At 43.6% G+C, this 20,067-nt stretch overlaps 1 protein-coding gene across 1 annotated transcript in view; it reads left to right on the forward strand.

Moving 5' to 3' along the window:
- Nucleotides 1–20,067, forward strand: part of mmp17a (matrix metallopeptidase 17a) — a gene marked incomplete at its 3' end in the record, with an annotated part of 110,968 nt that overhangs the window by 78,102 nt on the left and 12,799 nt on the right. The window contains exons 4-5 of the mRNA XM_080743008.1: nt 5,382–5,668; nt 18,921–19,097. Coding sequence (XP_080599134.1) covers nt 5,382–5,668; nt 18,921–19,097 — 464 coding nt within the window. The remainder of the gene's footprint in view (nt 1–5,381; nt 5,669–18,920; nt 19,098–20,067) is intronic.

Raw genomic sequence — 20,067 nt, forward strand, 5'->3', positions numbered from 1 at the left:
ATGTATGGGCATAAAAGGGATTGTATGTATGATGTCAGATGTCATAGACGTCATAGGACTTAAAGTAAGCATGTTTGGGCTCTCACAGCATATCTACATATACAGTACATGGATCTCCATATATGGGTACCAGGGGTCTCCATATATGGGTAACTGGTCCGATATACATCACTGGCCAGATGGCCAAAACATGGCGTGATCTCGCCCTTTAGGGCAGACTAGAAATGTGTTATATAAATAACACGAGCAAGACCATTTATAGAACCATTTATCACAGTTAGCTTTTTGTTTTTGTTACTATTTTGTTACTATCATAGATTATAGCTCTGCCTTTAACACGATTGTACCATCTAAGCTTGTGTTGAAACTCAGGGGTCTTGGTCTTGGCAGTAGTATCTGCAACTGGCTGTTTGACTTTTTGACAGGCAGGCCACAATCTGTACGAATAGGGAACAAGCATTCATCTAAGATATTGACCAGGACTGGAGCGCCCCAGGGCTGCTGCCTCAGTCCCTTGTTGTATAGTCTGTTCACCTATGATTGTGTTGCCAGGTGTGGCAATAATTCTATTCTCAAGTTTGCAGATGACACCACGGTTATAGGACTAATATCCAACGATGATGAGAGGGCCTATCAGGGTTTCCTGCAGGAAAAAGTCTTGACCAGGGGGGGATGCTCGCGCGTGCGCCGAAATTTTTTGATAATTAATTAATGAATTCGAGTAATTAATTCATTTAATTTTTAATATTAATTCTTATTTTTGCCCTATAAAAAAACACATGAATGTGCCCATGATGACGGAAAACACAACTACATGCTATCATCCACATTTATTCAACATTGAATAACTACGTTTTTCACAGGACAGTGTAACTTCTTTTTTTCCCCCAGGTTAATCAACCAGCACTCGTGCCATATAAATAGAAGTCTACAGCACAGTAAAAAAACAACATTGGTGTAAAGTAACTAAGTAGATTTACTTAAGTAGCCTACTGTACTTATACTGTACAAAGGAGATTTTCAGGTATTTGTACTTTACTTGTGTCGTTGTGAGTAAATGAGAAGAGCTCTCTCTCTCTCTCTCTCTCTCTCTCTCTCTCTCTCTCTCTCTCTCTCTCTCTCTCTCGACGCAATCTACGACTCGCTGTGCAGCTGTGTCACTGTCAAGTTGACCTAGGCTAGGCTCGCCTCTCAGAGAACTTCAAAAGAAGTTAACGACCGTCAATTAAGCAGCTGCATGCGCTGCTCTGCTCTCCTGCCAGTGAGGCACAAGTAACTTCACATGGCTGCCATGTTTGAAAGATAGGGTTGGTATGGGGGTTAAACATGCAATTTCGCGATCGCGATCATGCCTAGTACATTGTTGGAGGTCCAAAAAGTGTTTTTGAAAAAAAAAATATAAAAAAAAAAAAAAAAAAAAAATGATTTTATTTTTTATTTTTTATTTTTAATACCCTTGGGGGGGCGGGGGGGTTTTCTGGCCGGGCGGGGCGCCTGGCCTGTAAAGTGCTGCAGGAAACCCTGAGCCTATAGGAGGGAAATTGAAGAGCTAACCCTATGGTGCCAGAATAACAATCTCTCTCTAAATGTTAGTAAAACAAAAGAGATCATCGTTGACTTTAGGAAGTCTAAAGTCAATCACAGTCCCTTAACCATAAATGGTTCACCTGTAGACATAGTGGACAGTTTCAAATTCCTGGGTGTTCACATAACAAACTCACTCACATGGTCTCTAAACAGCAAAGGTATCCTTAAGAAAGCGCAGCAGCGATTGTACTTTCTGAGGCGCCTCAGGAGATTTGGCCTGAGCACCAAGGCTCTTGTTAATTTCTATCGCTGTTCCATAGAAAGTGTTTTGACAGGATGCATCACAGTGTGGTTTGGTAACGTGACTGTTCAAGACAGTAAACAGTTACAGAGAATTGTGAAGAGAGCTGCCAAAATCATTGGCACAGAATTACCACAGCTACACACAATCTATAACACACGCTGTAAGAAAAAGACAGAGAACATCTTAAAGGACAGCAGTCATCCCGCCCATTCCCTGTCCCGCCTATTCCCCCATTCCCTGATCTCCTCCCATCCAAAAAACGTTACCAGAGCATCTCATCGCACACCACCCGTCTCAGTAATAGTTTTTATGCTCAAGCAATCAGGTTTCTTAACGAAGAGATGAAAGCGAGACCTAGGTAGTCATGTGCACTGTACGCAGTTTTTAAACTGTACACTGTTACACTGTATGGTTTTTGTTGTTTTTGGGTTGTCTTGGGTGACTTGTTGTTGTCTTGTTGTTGTGGGTTGATGTTTTTGTGTGTAATAAGGCTGAGAGTGCTCCTGGCACAAGCATTTCATTGTATGTCTGTACCTGTATGGATATGCATGTGACTAATAAACCTGAACCTGAACCTGAACTATTAGCCATATTATACATTTATTAGATATTAGTAAGGAAATGAAGAGCAAAGCAAACCACCCCTCATCGCCCACTTCAGTCTGCAGATAACCTGGAAACAACTGGTTTCTTATCTGGCTTGGTGACGTGAGGAAGCCAAAATCTCTGTACAGGTGCCTGACTTGGCACAGATGAGCTTGATCTACCACCCATGGTGCTTGATCTAGCACTCAGGGATGCTTCATCTAGCTTCATCTACCACCCTGGAGCTTCATCTTGTTTCATATCTATACCACCACCCAGGAGCTCCATTATCGTATCACCAAGGAGCTTCATCTGCAGCAGGTGTTGCTGATTAAATCCCCCCATCGATTGAACTCCACATTTCTACCTGTGTTGCTCCGGAGCAGTTGATCGAGTTAGTGGCCAAACAGCCTTGGAAGACAGGGTCTTTAGGGAATTGTGTGTGTGCAGAGACGAGCAGAGAATGTTTGAGAGGCAGAGGCTGACATTTCTAAAAGGGCCTTTGGGTGAAAATTCCGAAAATAGATGATCTCTGGTGAGGTCTGCTATTTTCTGTGTGTGATACCGCACATAACTAAGTAAAATCAAGATTCAAGCCAATACTGGAGATGCAATTCTTAAACAACATTAAATTCTGCATTCAAGTTCAGGAGAGTTTGGAAAAGGCAATTCTCTTGAATGCTGCGTTTATAGAAAATGGAGCATTTGTGCTACATTCATGGTCTGAAGAGGACACTTTTGTGTGTGTGTGTGTGTGTGTGTGTGTGTGTGTGTGTGTGTGTGTGTGTGCGTGTGTGCGTGCGTGCGTGCGTGCGTGCGTGCGTGCGTGCGAGCGTGCACATGCGTGTGTGTGTGTGTCTTTCCTGTTGTCCCCTGGAAAGAAGATATTGGACGGTCTATTTTGGAAATAGTGGATGGTAAGCAGTGAGTGTTTGGTTATGGATTTTGGCAAGCAGCACTTTGAGTTCTGTTTGACCTGGACTGATTTTTTGGACTGTTTGGAGCTGAATAAAAATGTGGCTGCACATTTGAACTGTGTATATGTGAGTGTGTTGTCAAGCTACCTGAGAGAAACTATACGTGCGCGCTGGGTGCTTGTAGATGTGCTATTTTCACTAATTTGGGTCCCGGGCAAACATCTAATCTCTCTTTTAGGTCTCGACCTGAAAAGTTTGGGAACCACTGGTGTAGAGAGCCCTGAGCCCTTAACTACCTGTGTCACTCATGACATCACTTTATCTCTGACTCTCTCTAGGGGCTTACATTTAATACAAGGTTCTTGGTGTGGAGATACATTTTTAAGTGTGCTTGTTTAATGAGGGTAGAGGGATGATAGGTTGATAGAATGAAAGACAGGAAGGGAGAGAGACAGAGAGGGAGAGGTGGGTGTGCAAAACATGAGAACAGAAATAGAGAGAGAAGTGGAAAGGAGAAGGGAGCAGAGTGGACAGTGATCAGAAGAGTGAGCAAGAGAGATTTGGGAACAGAAAGACGGAAGGCATGGATGAAGGAGTGAGCGTGAAGCGTGACAGGACCTCTTTCCATTCAAATCCTCTTACTGCTGAGAGAGAGAGAGAGAGACACAGAGAGAGAGAGAGAGAGAGACACACACACAGAGAGAGACACAGAGAGAGACAGAGCGGGGTGAGTACGATGGAGAGAAAGGATCAACGAAAAGAAAGGCAGGCATCTGCTGGGGGTAACAGCCGACACCTGGAAATCTGCAGCCGAAGGCTCATTTTTGTGATCTCTTGCCAGAGTTCAGTTCAGAGCAATGCACAATGCACACAGAAAGGTGCACAGTAAAAAATCCATAGGGTTATTCTGGAGTTAAATGAACGCTGAGATTTGACTGTGTACTGTGCAAAATGTTTGTCGGTGTGAAGAACATGGGCAACAAGGCACACCAAGCCATAAAAATAGACTTAAGTGGTAAAACCACAGCTAAATATACAGTCTGGAACCGTAGCTGTCATCAACCACTTTAACCCCATGTGGTTGAGGGCTCTATACTAGTTGCGACCGTCAGGTCGCAGTTACTATCAAAACCTCCACCGGCTGTCAGTCAGTCAGTCTGTCTGTCTGTCTGTCTGTCTGTCAGTCTGTCCATGTCACACTTTTGCCCTACTCATATCTCCACCACCGTTGCACACACACTTGCACACACACTTCTTGGTTGCCATTTGCCAAACCACAACCTCGTTTCTCACATGGCCCTCTTCTAGGGCCACCATGAGGCTGATTCTTGCAAAACACATTTTTGGACACTACTCCTACAGATTTTGCCCTAAGATCATGCAAAGCGGTACACAGTATCTCTAAAGTCATGCCATCAACATGGATCTGTCCCATTTCCCATGATTGGCTACCATTGCCTTCTAAAGTTTGTGTATGCAATCTGACGGTCGCTTATCTCCTGATTAGGGAGTCTTACTGGTGTATTTTATGTGTTCTGTTCGACAAGCTCACAACGTGTCACGCTGCTCTGAACTATCGTGTTATTCAATCACAATTTTATCGGGGCGCCTGGTGGCCTAGTGGACCAGGCGCATACCATATAGGCATTGCCATTTCGGCATCAATGCTTGTCGGCGTCGCCGGTTCGATTCCCGATCCGGGCGACCTTTGCCGCATGTCACTCCCTGTCTCTCCCCCATTTCCTGTCAGTCTACTGTCCTATCCAATAAAGGCAAAAAGCCCAAAAACAAATATTAAAAAAAAAAAAATCACAATTTTATCATTCAGGGTTTCCACAACTTGCCTAATTGCTTATCGTGTTCTTTTTAGTCACTCTTTCTTTTGTTTGTCATGCTGTACTTGTACTCTTGTCCTTGCCCCTTTGTTCCTCTCCTCTCCACTCATTTCCTCTATTCTGCTCTCCTCTCATTTTCTCTCTTTATCTCTCCTTTCGACTCCCCCCGTCATGGATTTTCTAATATATTCCTTCTCTTCCCCCGTCCCACAGAGTGCGAACGTTCCCCAAGGAGTCAGCCTTGCTGGGCAGAGACACGGTTCGTGCTCTCATGTACTACGCTCTGAAGGTCTGGAGTGACATCGCGCCGCTCAACTTCCACGAGGTGGCGGGCAACGACGCCGACATCCAGATAGACTTCACCAAGGCGGACCACAACGACGGGTACCCCTTCGACGGGCCGGGGGGCACCGTGGCACACGCCTTCTTCCCCGGGGAGAGGTTCACCGCCGGGGACACGCACTTTGACGACGACGAGGCCTGGACCTTCAGGTCGCCAGGTGAGGGATGTTGGGTGTGCCTCTTCGAGTATGTACACCTACATATCGTCGTTGCCGGTGGAAACCTCGTATCTCCAAGTTTTAAATGTGTACGTTCTTTCGCAAAGTAATGCCCTGCTTCATCATACAAGGCTGTTGCACAAAAATTGTGAAAACAGCAGATCGCGAGGCGTTGTGTGCTTGTAGATCGGCTGTTTTCACTAGTTTAAATCATTTTTAAAATGATAAATGCAAAACATACAGTTTTGGACATACAAGGTTTTCACCCGACAACGACGATATGTGAATATCTCTGTACTTTTTAGCTGTCTTGCTATGTATGTGAACATCATTTTGGAGCATTTGGATCTATCCAAATTGTGAATTCACACACACACACACACACACACACACACACACACACACACACACACACACACACACACACACACACACACACACACACACACACACACACACACACACACACACACACACACACATATTTACAACAACGTCTGCCGAAACTCCACCAGCCTCTGTAAATTGTTAAAGAGGTGGTGCCACAGTTTTCTACTTTTTCTGGTTTTCATGTGTCTATGAGGTTGACAGTACTGTACTTCATTAGCACCCCTGGTGGGGTTGTTATGAGAAATTATGTATTAGTATTTTGGATTTCTTCCTGGAGGCTGACACTTTGTGGGTCAAAAGTGTCAATCGAAAAACAGTAAGTAAATGACATCATATAATCATCCCCTCCCCTTTTACCATTCACCCAACACTGTGTGTGTGGCTAACTTCAGCTGGGTCACCACCCACCTGACAACCAGACATACTTAATCAACTGGTTGGTGTGGCCACATAAAAACCTAATTTTAAGTCTTTCTGTACACTTTTTTGGAAATGAATCTTCCTCCTAGTATAATCATAATACCTAATAATCATGTTTTAGGGGGGGGGGGGGGGAATCATGGCACCGCATCTTTAAGAACTTCCAAGAGAAGGGAATAAAAAGAAAACAGGAGACAGAGAAAAAAGACAATTAAGATAAAGACGATGAGAAAATAAACGAGATAAGATAAAAATCAAATTTGGTGGATCTCAGTATCCGCATGGGAACGGTGTGGCTCCGATCTCTAACTTCTTGTAGCCAGCCTGCGATGTCAGTCATCTTTCTATGACATATATTTGACATACAACTTAAGAGCTGGGCAAGATTTCAGCCTGATCAGATCCCCATTGGTTTCCATTATAAACTTAACATATCTGGACAAATTAGTGGAGGCACTACTGTGGCCTACAGACAGTTTGCACAAGAAATTTGGCACTGATTAGTCTAGCGGTTTGTGATGTTAGCTCCAGACATGCCATAAAGATAAATAAATAAATACAGAAATGGAGTATTTTATTCTATGAACTGAACTGTTGTATAGCATTGCTTCCATTGACTGGTTGCTTCTTTATTTTGTGTTTTGTTGAACAACCAGAAAATCCAGAAGTGGACTTTATTCTTTGAAGGAATTAAACTGCATTGATGTTTAACTGTTGAATGAACTGAGCTGAATTATTATAGAATTATTAAGTATTTACTTTCTCTTTTTTATTGAATCAAACTGATGTTGTGGTTTGATTTAATGTGCATTAATCCATCTTGAATTAAAAATGTAATTAATTAACACAACCAATTTGTGTTGGAAAATAACCAGGGGTAGCCTGTGTTTTATAAATGCATGCAACCTTTTTGGGGTTTGACGCTGACTTTTGAATTTGTATAAGTCTGTGTCCTGGGCAGAGACCAAATATCTCTTTTGGGTCTCGAGCTGGAAATGCTTGGGAACACTGCCCTGGTCTAAGGTAATCTTCTGTGCTAAATGGAGTGTTCAGCTCCTCACGCAAGATTAAAAATCAATTCTGTCTTTTTCACTTTATTCATCCAGGTAGGTTTGCAAAGCTTGAATGCTCTCTGAATGCTATTTTCCAGCAATAGTTCAACAGTCATACTTGTACTCACATTCACAGCTGGGAGCTTCCCACACAAGCCTGGTTGTCAGTGGTGTAAAGTAACCAAGTACATTATTTAAGTACAATTTTGATGTATTTGTACTTTACTTGAGTATTTCCAGTGCACTACATCAAGTCAAATATTGTACTTTGACTCCACTCCGTATTTGAAAACTAGTTACAAGTTACTTTGTAGATGTTGATAATTATTGCAAAACTTACATTACATTTAAGCCATTTAAAAAATTGCCGATCTGCAAGCTCACAATGCATCGTATGAGCTTGTAGATCTGCTTTTTTCAAAAGATTTGTATCCACCTGTTTCCGCGGGAGTTTACTGGAGATTATTTGGACCTGTTTGGACCACACTTCCGGTTTAACAGCAGACATACATAGCTCACGTCACGTCGCAGATGCAACCGCTGTGAGCTTGTAGATCACACTCGGCTGCGGCGCCGGAAGCTCGGTACAGCGTCTGCGCAATGCACTATGGGGCGTTGGAAAGTCGTGGATAGATTTGAAAACTTGTGAAATGGGACATTCTGCATAATGAGTACTTTTACTTTTGGTACTTTAAGGACATTTTTTACTTTTACATTTTGAATTCCAGACTTTTACGTAACAGATTTCCACAGTCCAGTATTGATACTTTTACTTTTTTACATGACTGCATACTCACATTCACAGCTGGGAGCCGCCCACCCTAACCCAAGCCTGGCAGTACTGTTGGCAGCTCAGTCTGGGGTTTTAAGTGCCTTTGCTCAAGGGCAATTCAACAGTTAGTGTTGAGGGAGGCATATTGCTCATCCACCTGCTGGTCTGGCTCCTCTAAACTTTGGGCCAACACACCCAAAAAAAAAAGAACTAAACTAAATAAATGAATCAGTTGAACGTCTTGTCTCACAGCTGTTCAGTCTAATCACACAGATGGTCACATTCATCACTGACTAAACTTTGCCCTTCTACTTTCGTTCACTTCCTCCTGCTTCCTTGGCTATCCTCCTCCATTCCTGGGGGAAAGTGGGACTGAGTTACTAGGGCCCAAGGTGGAGGGGCCCTAGTAACTTTAGCTATTGAAAAATAGCAGATAAGCTCACAGCGCGGCACCGAGTGCCGCGCTGCAAGCTTGTAGATCTGCTATTTTTGAAAAGTCGTGAAAATGTGTGCAAATCTTTGAATATATGTATTTTTTAAGCAAATATTTGTAACTTAAGTTTTGTTTCTGGGGGGTCCTTGGAACTAAACATTTTGAGATGGGGGTCCGTGGCCAAATACATATCATCTTGGGGGTCCTTCACATGAAAAAGTTTGAGCACCACTGACATGGAAACATTTCTTGCACACATTTTCACGATTTTTCAAAAATAGCAGATATACAAGCTCACAGCGCGGCACCGAGTGCCTCGCTGTGAGATTGTATATCTGCTATTTTTCAATCGTTAATATTCATGGGGGGCCCGCAGTGAATCCTTGTACCCAGGGCCCAGAATTTGGTGTGACGCCCCTGCACATCCCCACTCCCTGCTTCCTCATGACACTCCCTACTCCACCCCCCCACCCCCACCCCCCACCTTGAAAAAAGAGAGCAAGGAGCGTTGGACACAGGAGACGAGGGAGACATAGAAAAACGAGGGCACAGGATACTCCGAGGGAACATTTGGCCAAAAAGCATTTCTCACAGACTCCTGGGGAGGCTGAATGATTGGTACTGTGAAGCACGACATGCTTAGAATAAAGACAAGCCCGGCAGCCAGAGTCCTTGTTCTTAGCATCAGCATCAGAACACTACAATACCAACAACACCAAAGCCTTTGTTTTGTTTTGTGTTCCAAATTCAGCAAGTAATATTTCATTGATTGGAATTAATTAATTAATGATTGCGACCGTAGGTCGCATTTACTACCAAAACCTCCACCGGCTGTCCGTCTGTCTGTGAGTGAGTGAGTGAGTCAGTCACACTTTTGCCCTGCTCATATCTCCACAACCGTTGCCCCCATCCATGCCAAATTTTGCACACACACACCTTACCTGCCAAACTACAACCTCCAAGGACCCCTGGAGCTCCAGGGACCCCCAGGTCTCTGGGGGACCCCAGGTGTAAAAAAATGTCCCTCCGTGAGTCAGACGTCACACGTCACACTTTTGCCCTGCTCATATCTCCACAACCGTTGCACCCATCCATGCCACATTTTGCACACACACTCCTTACCTGGCAAACTACAACCTCCAAGGACCCCCGGAGCTCCAGGGACCCCCAGGTCCCTCGGGGACCCCCAGGTGTAAAAAATGACCAAATGTGCAAAAATGACCACCCCAACGGGGCTGCTCACGGGGAATTCCTGGGGACCACCCACTCCTGGTGCTCCAGAACGGATGCAAAAGTGGTGGCGCCCCCAGTGGAGGACCCCCTCCACTGCAGCTCACATAAAATGCCGTAACTCGGGCTAGGAGCGTCCGGGAGAGCCGGGGCCGGTACCTATTCGTCCGCCAAGGCAACGCGGAGACCCCACCCCTCATTTCTCACATGCCCCTCTTCTAGCGCCACCTTCAGGCCGATTTTTAAAACACATTTTTGGACACTGCTCCTACAGTTTTTGCCCTAAAATCACGCAAATCGCTACACAGTATGTCTACACTCATCCCATCAACATGAATCTGTCCCATATAGCGCCACCTTCAGGCCGATTTTTAAAAACACATTTTTGGACACTGCTCCTACAGATTTTGCCCTAAAATCACGAAAATCACTACACAGCACGTCTACACTCATCTCATCAACATGGATCAGGAAGATTTTGGAAAAACAAATTTTTGCCCTATTTGTGGAGATAAGCGACCTACGGTCGCTTATCTCCCGATTAGGGAGTCTTACTGGTGTAGAATACAATGTACTCAGAGAATCTTACTATAATCCAATCCTGGTCCTTGTCTGAGCTTGTTATAATGCTAGACCTAGCAAATAAATGTAAAACATAAGTATACTCTGCAGAAAACGTGACCCATTAAAGAATCACAATATGTATACCAATAAGACGCCTAAAGGGCGAGGTTGCACCATGTCCTGGCCATCTGGCCAGTGATGTACTGTATATCGGCCCATATTAATATTGATGACATATATGGGAATAAAAGGGATTCTGGGGAATACCCTTATATGGACTTTTACATATATGGAGATCCAGGTGAGGGCAGTCAGCTCCACATAGGGATCTCCACATAAGGGCATAAAAGGGATTTGGTTCAACTGGCATCACAGGAATCTCCATATCTCCATATATGGGCATAAAAGGGATTTGGTTCCCCTGGCATCACAGGGATCTCCATATCTCCATATATGGGCATAAAAGGGATTGGTTCCCCTGGCATCACAGGGATCTCCATATATGGGCATAAAAGGGATTTGGTTCCCCTGACATCACAGTGATGTCAGAGCGTGAGAGTCAATCAACAAAAAAAGACAGCGTTACCCATATAGATGCGGACAAGATGTGACGGTTCTGATACTAAACTGCGACCTACGGTTGCAATTAGTACTGTGAGTTTGCATGAAATACTTTTTAGGGTACATTACTGGTGTGGTGATTGCTGATCACCAGTTCTAATTCACAAATTCTAATTGCTACTTTCACAGTACTAGACACATTAAGGTTTCTAAACAAAGCCTATAAGAAAAGGTGTTTTGCAGAACATTATTAGACTATTCTCTAATACTCATATACTGTAGTGTAGAAACATTGTTTCTTGTTATAATTTTCTTGTTATAATGTGAATTCTGTTTTAAGGGTAGATTTAGTGTCCCACCAGCAATGCTCACATTGTTCTCACAGAAACAGTCATTCATGGCTTTTAGAGAGGATGTTCCACCCAGCAGGCTGCCACAGGGACACATACTTAGCTCTGCCCGAGTCAATTGGGTACGGCAAGGTATGGCAGCTGCCATATCTTGGCTCAAGGAAATGAGAAAAAAATGTACTTCTTAAAATAAATTCACAAATGTCTCTATCAGCATTGATTATTCTGTTATTCACTTTAAACTAACTACAGTGCAAATTAGAACAAAATGTTCGCTTTCACCAGGTATTATATTCTCCACGACACTTGTAACCCTCCTATCTTGGCAAATGGTTAATGGCAGGTTCAGTAGGTCAATGTATTATTATTCTTTTCAAGTGTGGCAGACAGTTTACTTGTGCCTGCGTTAAAATAATACTGTCTACTACTTACCAGTAAGACTCCCTAATCGGGAGATAAGCGACCGTAGGTGGCTTATCTCCACAAATAGGGCAAAAATTAGTTTTTCCAAAATCTTCCTGATCCATGTTGATGACATGAGTGTAGACATGCTGTGTAGTGATATTCGTGATTTTAGGGCAAAAACTGTAGGAGTAGTGTCCAAAAATGTGTTTTAAAAATCGGCCTGAAGGTGGCGCTAGAATAGGGCCATGTGAGAAATGAGGAGTGGGGTCTCTGCGTTGCCTTGGCGGACGAATAGGTACCGGCCCCGGCTCTCCCGGACGCTCCTAGCCCGAGTTACGGCATTTTATGTGCGCTGCAGTGGCAGGGGGTCCTCCACTGGGGGCGCCACCACTTTTGCATCCGTTCTGGAGCACCAGGAGTCGGTGGTCCCCGGGAATTCCCCGTGAGCAGCCCCGTTGGGGTGGTCATTTGGTCATTTTTGCACATTTGGTAATTTGTTACATCTGGGGGTCCCCCAGGGACCTGGGGGTCCCTGGGGCTCCGGGGGTCCTTGGAGGTTGTAGTTTGGCAGGCAAGGAGTGTGTGTGTAAAATCTGGCATGGATCGGGTCAACGGTTGCGGAGATATGAGCAGGGAAAAAGTGTGACGTGTGACGTGTGAGCACATTTGGTCATTTTTTACATCTGGGGGTCCCCCAGGGACCTGGGGGTCCGGGGGTCCTTGGAGGTTGTAGTTTGGCAGTCAAGGAGTGTGTGTGCAAAATTTGGCATGGATGGGGGCAACGGTTGTGGAGATATGAGCAGGGCAAAAGTGTGACGGACTCACTCACTCACTCACAGACAGCCCGTGGAGGTTTTGGTAGTAAATGCGACCTACGGTCGCAATTAAGATAGGTCCAAAACACACTGACTGGGGGCACAATATATTATTAGTGTGGTTGCTATATAGGCAACACACTATTGTTATAGGTCCGAGCAGTGCTGTGTTCTACCTGTCACGCGTGTATACGAACTATGTTGTGAAGATTTCTTTTTTTTAAAAGCGTATGCCCTCGTGAACCTTTTCAAAGTAGCGTATCTGATAGGCATTATGCACTGGCGTGTGCACTGTGCACTGGCCACATGAATAGCCACGGATCATAGATTATAGTATGCCCTCAAAGAAAGTCTAGAACACACCACTGGGTCCGAGAACTTTTATGCCTGCTAAAGTGAACCTTTTTTGTGTTAACCTTTTAACTGAAGTTATCTGGGTTGTAAGGCCATATACTGTATCTTGGGCAATATAATGTCCAATCAGACAGGATTGGTCATGCTTCACATGACATGACAATATCTAATATAAATGGTAAGTCGGAATTCATCTCCCAGTGGATTCCTCGTGACTCGCGTCAGTGCAACCACACTTGCAGTTTCCCAGAATTGCTCCGTTCTACTTTAAACTCATCCACATTTTTTGTTTTGTTAGGAGCCGTAACCCAAGAATTGTATTATGGCAAGACAAGTAACAATAAAAATCCTGAATCGGAATTGTGAAAGATGGAGGTTACGAGAGCGTGGGTTACTTACTATAATCTGACGCAGCTGGGATTCACCCCCCACCCCTCCTTTTTACCATTTAGAAGACTGTGGACCATATGTTACTGGACAGCAATTCTAATTAGACCTCCCGCCAGGTCACACCCATACTCATGCAGAAGAATAAAAGACGGGCAGGGGTGTGTGTGTATGTGTGTGTGTGTGTGTGTGTGTGTGTGTGTGCGTGTGTGCGTGCGTGCGTGCGTGCGTGCGTGCGTGCGTGCGTGCGTGCGTGCGTGCGTGCGTGTGTGTTTGCGCGCGCACACGTGCGTGTGTGTACGTGCGTGTGTGTCTCGGGGTGGGGCAGAGGTGGGGCAGATAGCAGCTGTGTAGATGTGGGCTGATCGGTGGGGGGTAGGAGGGAGCAGAGGGAGGGGAAGGGATGTTAGAAAGGGTATTAAAGAGTAGTGTGATGTGATTGGGTAATTACCATCTACAATATTGTCCGATATTAGCTTTATCCATTGGGATCAATCATACAGTATATATCAAATATCCAATGCTGCTGGGTTAGGATTATACCGCCACCCATGTAATATTAAGATAATTAAGCTGATTCGATCAGCCCATACAAAATGAAAATCAGTGCGGCCTCTCTCAAACATTATTATTTCAGCACTTCTCCATTGAACCCTCATTAGAAATATTGTTCCTTATTCAAGGAAGGTTTGTGTCTGAAGGTGGAGTGTACCTGCCTATTTCCTGTGTTAATTGCAGTTTTGCCTGTCCATTATCTATTCATTAACAGATGCAAAGCACTGAGGCACAGAGAAGCAATTCAATTAAACGATACTTAGTGTATTTTTCAGTCACAGGCTGTCAAGTCCATAGGAACAAGTTGGTGAAGGATGTTCATCTGGCTTTGCTGGCTGGTGCCTAATTCATACATTGTATAAGCTGATGTTCATATTAATGCCTCTTAATATAGTAAGACAGCTAGCTTCAGTGTACCACGCTTCTACTTGTTCAACATCAATTTTAACCACTTAGTTGACCCTAGGCGCCCTTCTTTTCCCCCTTTACATTCTTAGGGTAGGGTTTTTGTGCTGTTTTTCCACCGTGAGCACTTTCTCACACATTTGATTGAATTCGGACACTCTTTTGATTGGCAATGTTACGCTGATTGTAATGGACACTTTATTTGTTTTATGATGGTTTATGGTGAGACACTGTAAGACACTGTAACCTGTTGCCTTTCCTGTACAGCACAGGACGGGACGCGGCGAGACACTGTTGATGCTTCTTGTTTAGTTATTGCTGCACACAACAGTACTTTTTTATTTTCCTTATTCATCTGTAACTCCTCCCTTAGCTTACCCTGTGAAGTAACAGACCCCTGAGCTATTATTCACACATTTTCCCATGGCCATTGGCATACAACACTCGTATATAGGGCTCTATTTTCAAACAATATTTCAAATAGCTGATCTACAAGCTCACAATGTGTCAATGTAGATTTAAATGTTTTTCAAGATTGTAAAAAATGGCAGTAGGGTTTAGGGATAAGGCGTGGACGAAAATATAGCTCCAAATTCAGAACACTAATAGACATTTCAGGGACGAATGCCACATGCATGGACGAAATGCCTCATGGCACAGGATGAGCTGCAACGACACATGCGTGAATTACCGCACCACTGCACCGTGGTCTTCAACACATTCCTGCTTGTTCAGCAGCAAAGAGGATTGAGAGGATTCAAACTTGTTAGGTCAGCTCTGAAGTTAAAAAGTGAATGTTTTGACTTCAGCCGATTGAGGAACAGCATAATCTTCTTAAGAGGGATGGACCTTATCAGATGACTATTCTCATTCCCCTTTCCAGGTCTCTGAATAATTAATGTTGCTAATGCCCTTAGTTCCTCCAGCCCTCCTTGTCCAACCGCCTGGAATGAACATCTCCTCGTGCATTGTGCTCGGCACAGAGTTGATTTTGACAGCACGTTTTGATTTAGTTTTAGACATAGTCTTTTGAATTAAGTTTCATTGCGTTTCATTACGTTAGTCAAAAGATATCGTTTTAAAAATCTTTCTCAACTCAAGTGGATGGTAGAGTCCACCACAACGATAACGCTGACATAATTGATGTGAACGCTGACATATCGTTATAGTTATCGTGCCTGGTGGGAATGACGCTTTAGTCTAGTTTTAGTCAACTAAAAATCATAAGATTTTAGTCGACTAAATCTACAGTTGATTTTGTCAACAAAAATTTATTTTGGCGGGCCTTGATGGCTGATTTTACACTTGGCAACATGCAACTCCCGAGCACAATCAAACATAAAATGACGTGTCTTTTAGTTCTACTGAATCTCCACTAGTTCCTCCCAAACATTTTGGTCGAAACGAAATTGTCAATATGTTCAGTCTTAGTTTTACTCATCATAGCTTAGTTTTTATTTAGTTTTCGTCAATGAAAAAAGGTAGTAGACAATTTTCATCATAGTTTTAGTCGACAAAATGAACACTGACTCAGCAGGACCTCATAACAAGTTCATCCAATGTTATCATTAAATGTGTACAATTATTGCTGAACTGATAACTGGGCATTTAGAGAACAGCAGACTAGTGAAATGCTAAATGTCCCCTTTAGTGACACAGCTCTTCCCTGCTTGATTGATAATTGGGGCATCCATTAGGATACATGAGAGCTAGTATTTTTGCTCGGGTCATATAAGCGAGTCTTTCTGTTCTTCTTTCGACAGGCAACAGATTGCTTTTAGTAATTATTTCTCAGCTGGTGCCCCGAAATGCAGACTGAATACCGTGACTCACTGTGACAAATCCTCATTAAGCAGGTGTTCTTTCTTTTATGACTTCATTACGGTGTTTGTGTGTTGGTGTGCAAGTGTGCGTGTGTGCATGTGCTTGTGCATGCACATATGCGCAGCATTCCATTTCAACTTTAACCTACAGTATAGGTGCTGTAGGCGATAATGGGTACCATAGTGTGCGTGGCCTCCATGGAGCACGGCTGTGGATTGCTAAGATACAGTGGTGGGAAAAGTACTCGATTTTTTTCCCCACTTAAGTAAAAGTATGAATACTGCAATGTAGAAATACTCTGTTACATGTAAAAGTCTGGAATTCAAAATGTACTTGAGTAAAAGTACAAAAGTATTGGTATCAAAATGTACTTAAAGTACAAGAAGTAAAAGTACAATAAATTTGTACATTGAAAATAGTAGATCTACAAGCGCACAATTTGTCGCGAAGCAAACTTAAAGCTTTCAAATAATTGTAGTGGAGTAAAAGTATAAAATGTGTTGATTAGAAAACTGAGAGAAACAAGGGAAAAGTCATGGGTACTAGACTGTATGCATAATGATCCAAAACAAAGAAGTACAACTTCCATCATACAACGTTTTGACATTACAAGACTTCTTCAGAATGCTGAAGGGATGCCCTCTCTCTCCCTCTCTCCAGGGGCGTCACAAGGGGGGGTGGGGGGAAGTGGGACTGAGTTACTAGGGCCCAAGGTGGAGGGGCCCTACTAGTAACTTTAGCTATTGAGAAATAGCAGATATACAAGCTCACAGTGCGGCACCGAGTGCCACACTGCAAGCTTGTAGATCTGCTATTTTTGAAAAGTCGTGAAAATGTGTGCAAATCTTTGAATATATGTATTTTTTAAGCGGACATTTGTAAATCAAATTTTGCTTCTGGGGGGTCCCTGGAACTAAATATTTTGAAATGGGGGTCCGTGGCCAAATAAATATCATCTTCGGGGTCGTTGACATGAAAACGTTTGAGCACCACTGACATGGAAACATAAGTTTCTTGCACACATTTTCACGATTTTTCAAAAATAGCAGATCTACAAGCTCACAGTGCAGCACCTGGTGCCGCGCTGTGAGCTTGTATATCAGCTATTTTTCAATAGTTAACATTCATGGGGGGCCCGCAGTGAATCCTTGTACCCAGGGCCCAGAATTTGGTGTGACACCCCTGCCTCTCTCTCTCTCTCTGTCCCCTCTCTCTCTCTATCTACACTAGAACAGCCTTCCTAAGAGAACTTGGCTCATCCACCTAAATCTCTGAGCTCTGACTTAGTTCAGAGACACTAAGTCCATCCTGTCACCTCAGAGACGAGCGACACGCTGGTGTTGGACTCTAAATAAGATTATACAGTACTGACTTTGCGTTGAATCTCTCTCCTCTCCGCTCTGTCTTTCTTTGCCATCTCCCTTCTTTTTTTTCGTCCATTTCCATTCTGCACCATGTGTTCCTGTGGATTACTGTCAGCGTTTGACATCTCTACATCCCAAGCGGCCTACTGTAGCCGTGACCGCATCTCACTAATTGTTCTTTGTCTTTCTCTGAGCGTGAAAAAAGCCGAGCCAAATGAGAAGAGCTGTGTACTACTGTACACATCAAGAGAAGTGAAACATTAATAGCTTTTTGGTTTTGCTTCTGAACGTCTTCGTTTTGGCCAAACTCACTTTTGCTTAGCAGAACGAGACAAGAGGGGTTTTGGTGGCTTTTCATTTGCTAAACGCTGAAGGGGGGAAATGCTTTTTAAGCCACGTTTCTCCTCAGGTGTGTGGTTCCGCACTCAGATTTTGATTGACAGCCTGGGGCTCAGGTAGTATTACCATAGTTATCTCACAGCGCCCGAAAGCATTTAGCGCCTCCAAGCTGTCTGCCGCAGCTCTTAACTTCCACTACATAAAGATGAGTTGAAAAACAGGGGGCGGGGCGGTGGATGTACAATATAGTGCAATGCAGGAAGATCTCTGCTGTGTTCAAATACATTACAAGCCAGGAGGCAAGGTTGACTGGCAGGAGATGAGATGAGACCTTAGCAACAGGCACGATACATTTATTTTAAGAAGTACATTTCTTTTTTTTTCCCGTTTCTAAGGTTTCTTGGGCTGGATATGACAGCCTGGAATGGTTGTTCAAGTGCAGCTAAACTTGGCATGTTAGTAAACGTGCCACAATTAACAATAATGCATTGCACCTGTGCAGCTGACCTGCGGAACCTGGGAATATACCATTAATTATGTTAACCTTGTTAAAGTGACCATTTTGTTAAACTTAAAAAAAAAATAATGTAATTTAACAACACAATAACCAGCACAGATAGACAAAGAGACATTCATGGATTTATATTTAAAAGTAACTTTTATTTTCCCCCCTGGACCCAGGTATGGCAGCTGCATACCCCTGCCATACCCAATTGACGCCCCTAGGGCCGATTCCTTCATTAGTGCCACACAGTTTTCCTTTTAGCACTGTGATTACCTGACCACTAATTCTAGACGTGCAGTTTAGTTCCGATCTCGCAAATCGTTAAGTCACTCCGGAGAAGAGCACCTGCTAAGTGAAAAGTTGGCAGTTAAAACGTTTTAATTAATTTGGTCTGCTGAATGCCTAAATTATAATTGTAAATTGTAATTTACTCATCTATTAAAATTGTAAATTATCTTCTGTCTCTCTGTCTCTCTGTCTCTCTGTCTGTCTCTCTCTCTCTCTCTCTCTCTCTCTCTCTCTCTCAGACGCCCATGGGATGGACCTGTTTGCCGTTGCCGTCCATGAATTTGGCCATGCCATTGGCTTGGCCCACACCTCAGCCATGGAGTCCATCATGAGACCATACTACCAGGGCCCTGTTGGCGACCCCCTCAAGTATGACTTACCCTACGAGGACAAGGTCCGCGTCTGGCAACTTTACGGTATGGAGGAACACCGCCTGTCTCTACCTTGATGCTAACCTTGTGGAGCTCATCTTTCTGTGTGTGTGTGTGTGTGTGTGTGCGTGTGCGTGTGCGTGTGCGTGTGCGTGTGCGTGTGCGTGCGCGTGTGTGTGTGTGTGCGTGTGTGCTAGGGCATTAACGACGTGATTTTTGCAAGTCGACTCAGTAAAAAGAGTTGAAGTCGACTTTATCGTTTGATGATGTCATCACATCACACACGACCCCCCAGTTATTTTGGGGGGTCCCCAGATGATTAACTTAATGTGAAACATTGTTTTCTTACTCAACTGTAAACAAACCAACATAAAGTTTAAGTGTATAGAGGGTATCTTCACATTTCTAAAGTGCTAATTTAAGGACTTTTTTAATACTTCTAAAATGTCAAATTTAACATTGGCCAAATTGTCAAAATATAGAGGCAGAAATTGTGAAAATAGCCGATCTACATGCTCACAACGCCTCGCAACGCGAGGCGTTGTGAGCATGTAGAGCATGTAGATCTGCTATTTTTTGTGAGCATGTACTGTAGATCTGCTATTTTCACAAGACTTTCGACTTTCTCTGGTGGGAGTCGACTTGTGTAATGAAGTCGACTTGTCGACTTTTTCGTTAATGCCCTAGTGTGTGCGTGTGCATGCAACAAACTCACTCAATGCCTGAGTGCTGTAGTATGTGACAGGGTGGGGAGAGCGAGGGGGGCAGTAAACTGGCAAGGTGCTACCAATGTTGGTACTGTAGGTTGCTTCCCACTTACATCATTTCAAACGTAAGAGAGTCTTGCCTCAAAGACTATATTGTAGGTGATTATGGGTGGTCTACAACATTGAGGTGGGGCACATTTTTAGACCTCAAAGAGGACTTTCCCTTGGTATCCAACCTTGGGCAATGACGAATGATGATGGTGATAATCTGGATAATATATTTAGGCATATAGACCTAATACTTAATG

Source organism: Nannobrachium achirus, assembly GCF_963921795.1.
Source record: "Nannobrachium achirus genome assembly, chromosome: 15".
In the NCBI taxonomy this organism is placed as follows: Eukaryota; Metazoa; Chordata; class Actinopteri; order Myctophiformes; family Myctophidae; genus Nannobrachium; species Nannobrachium achirus.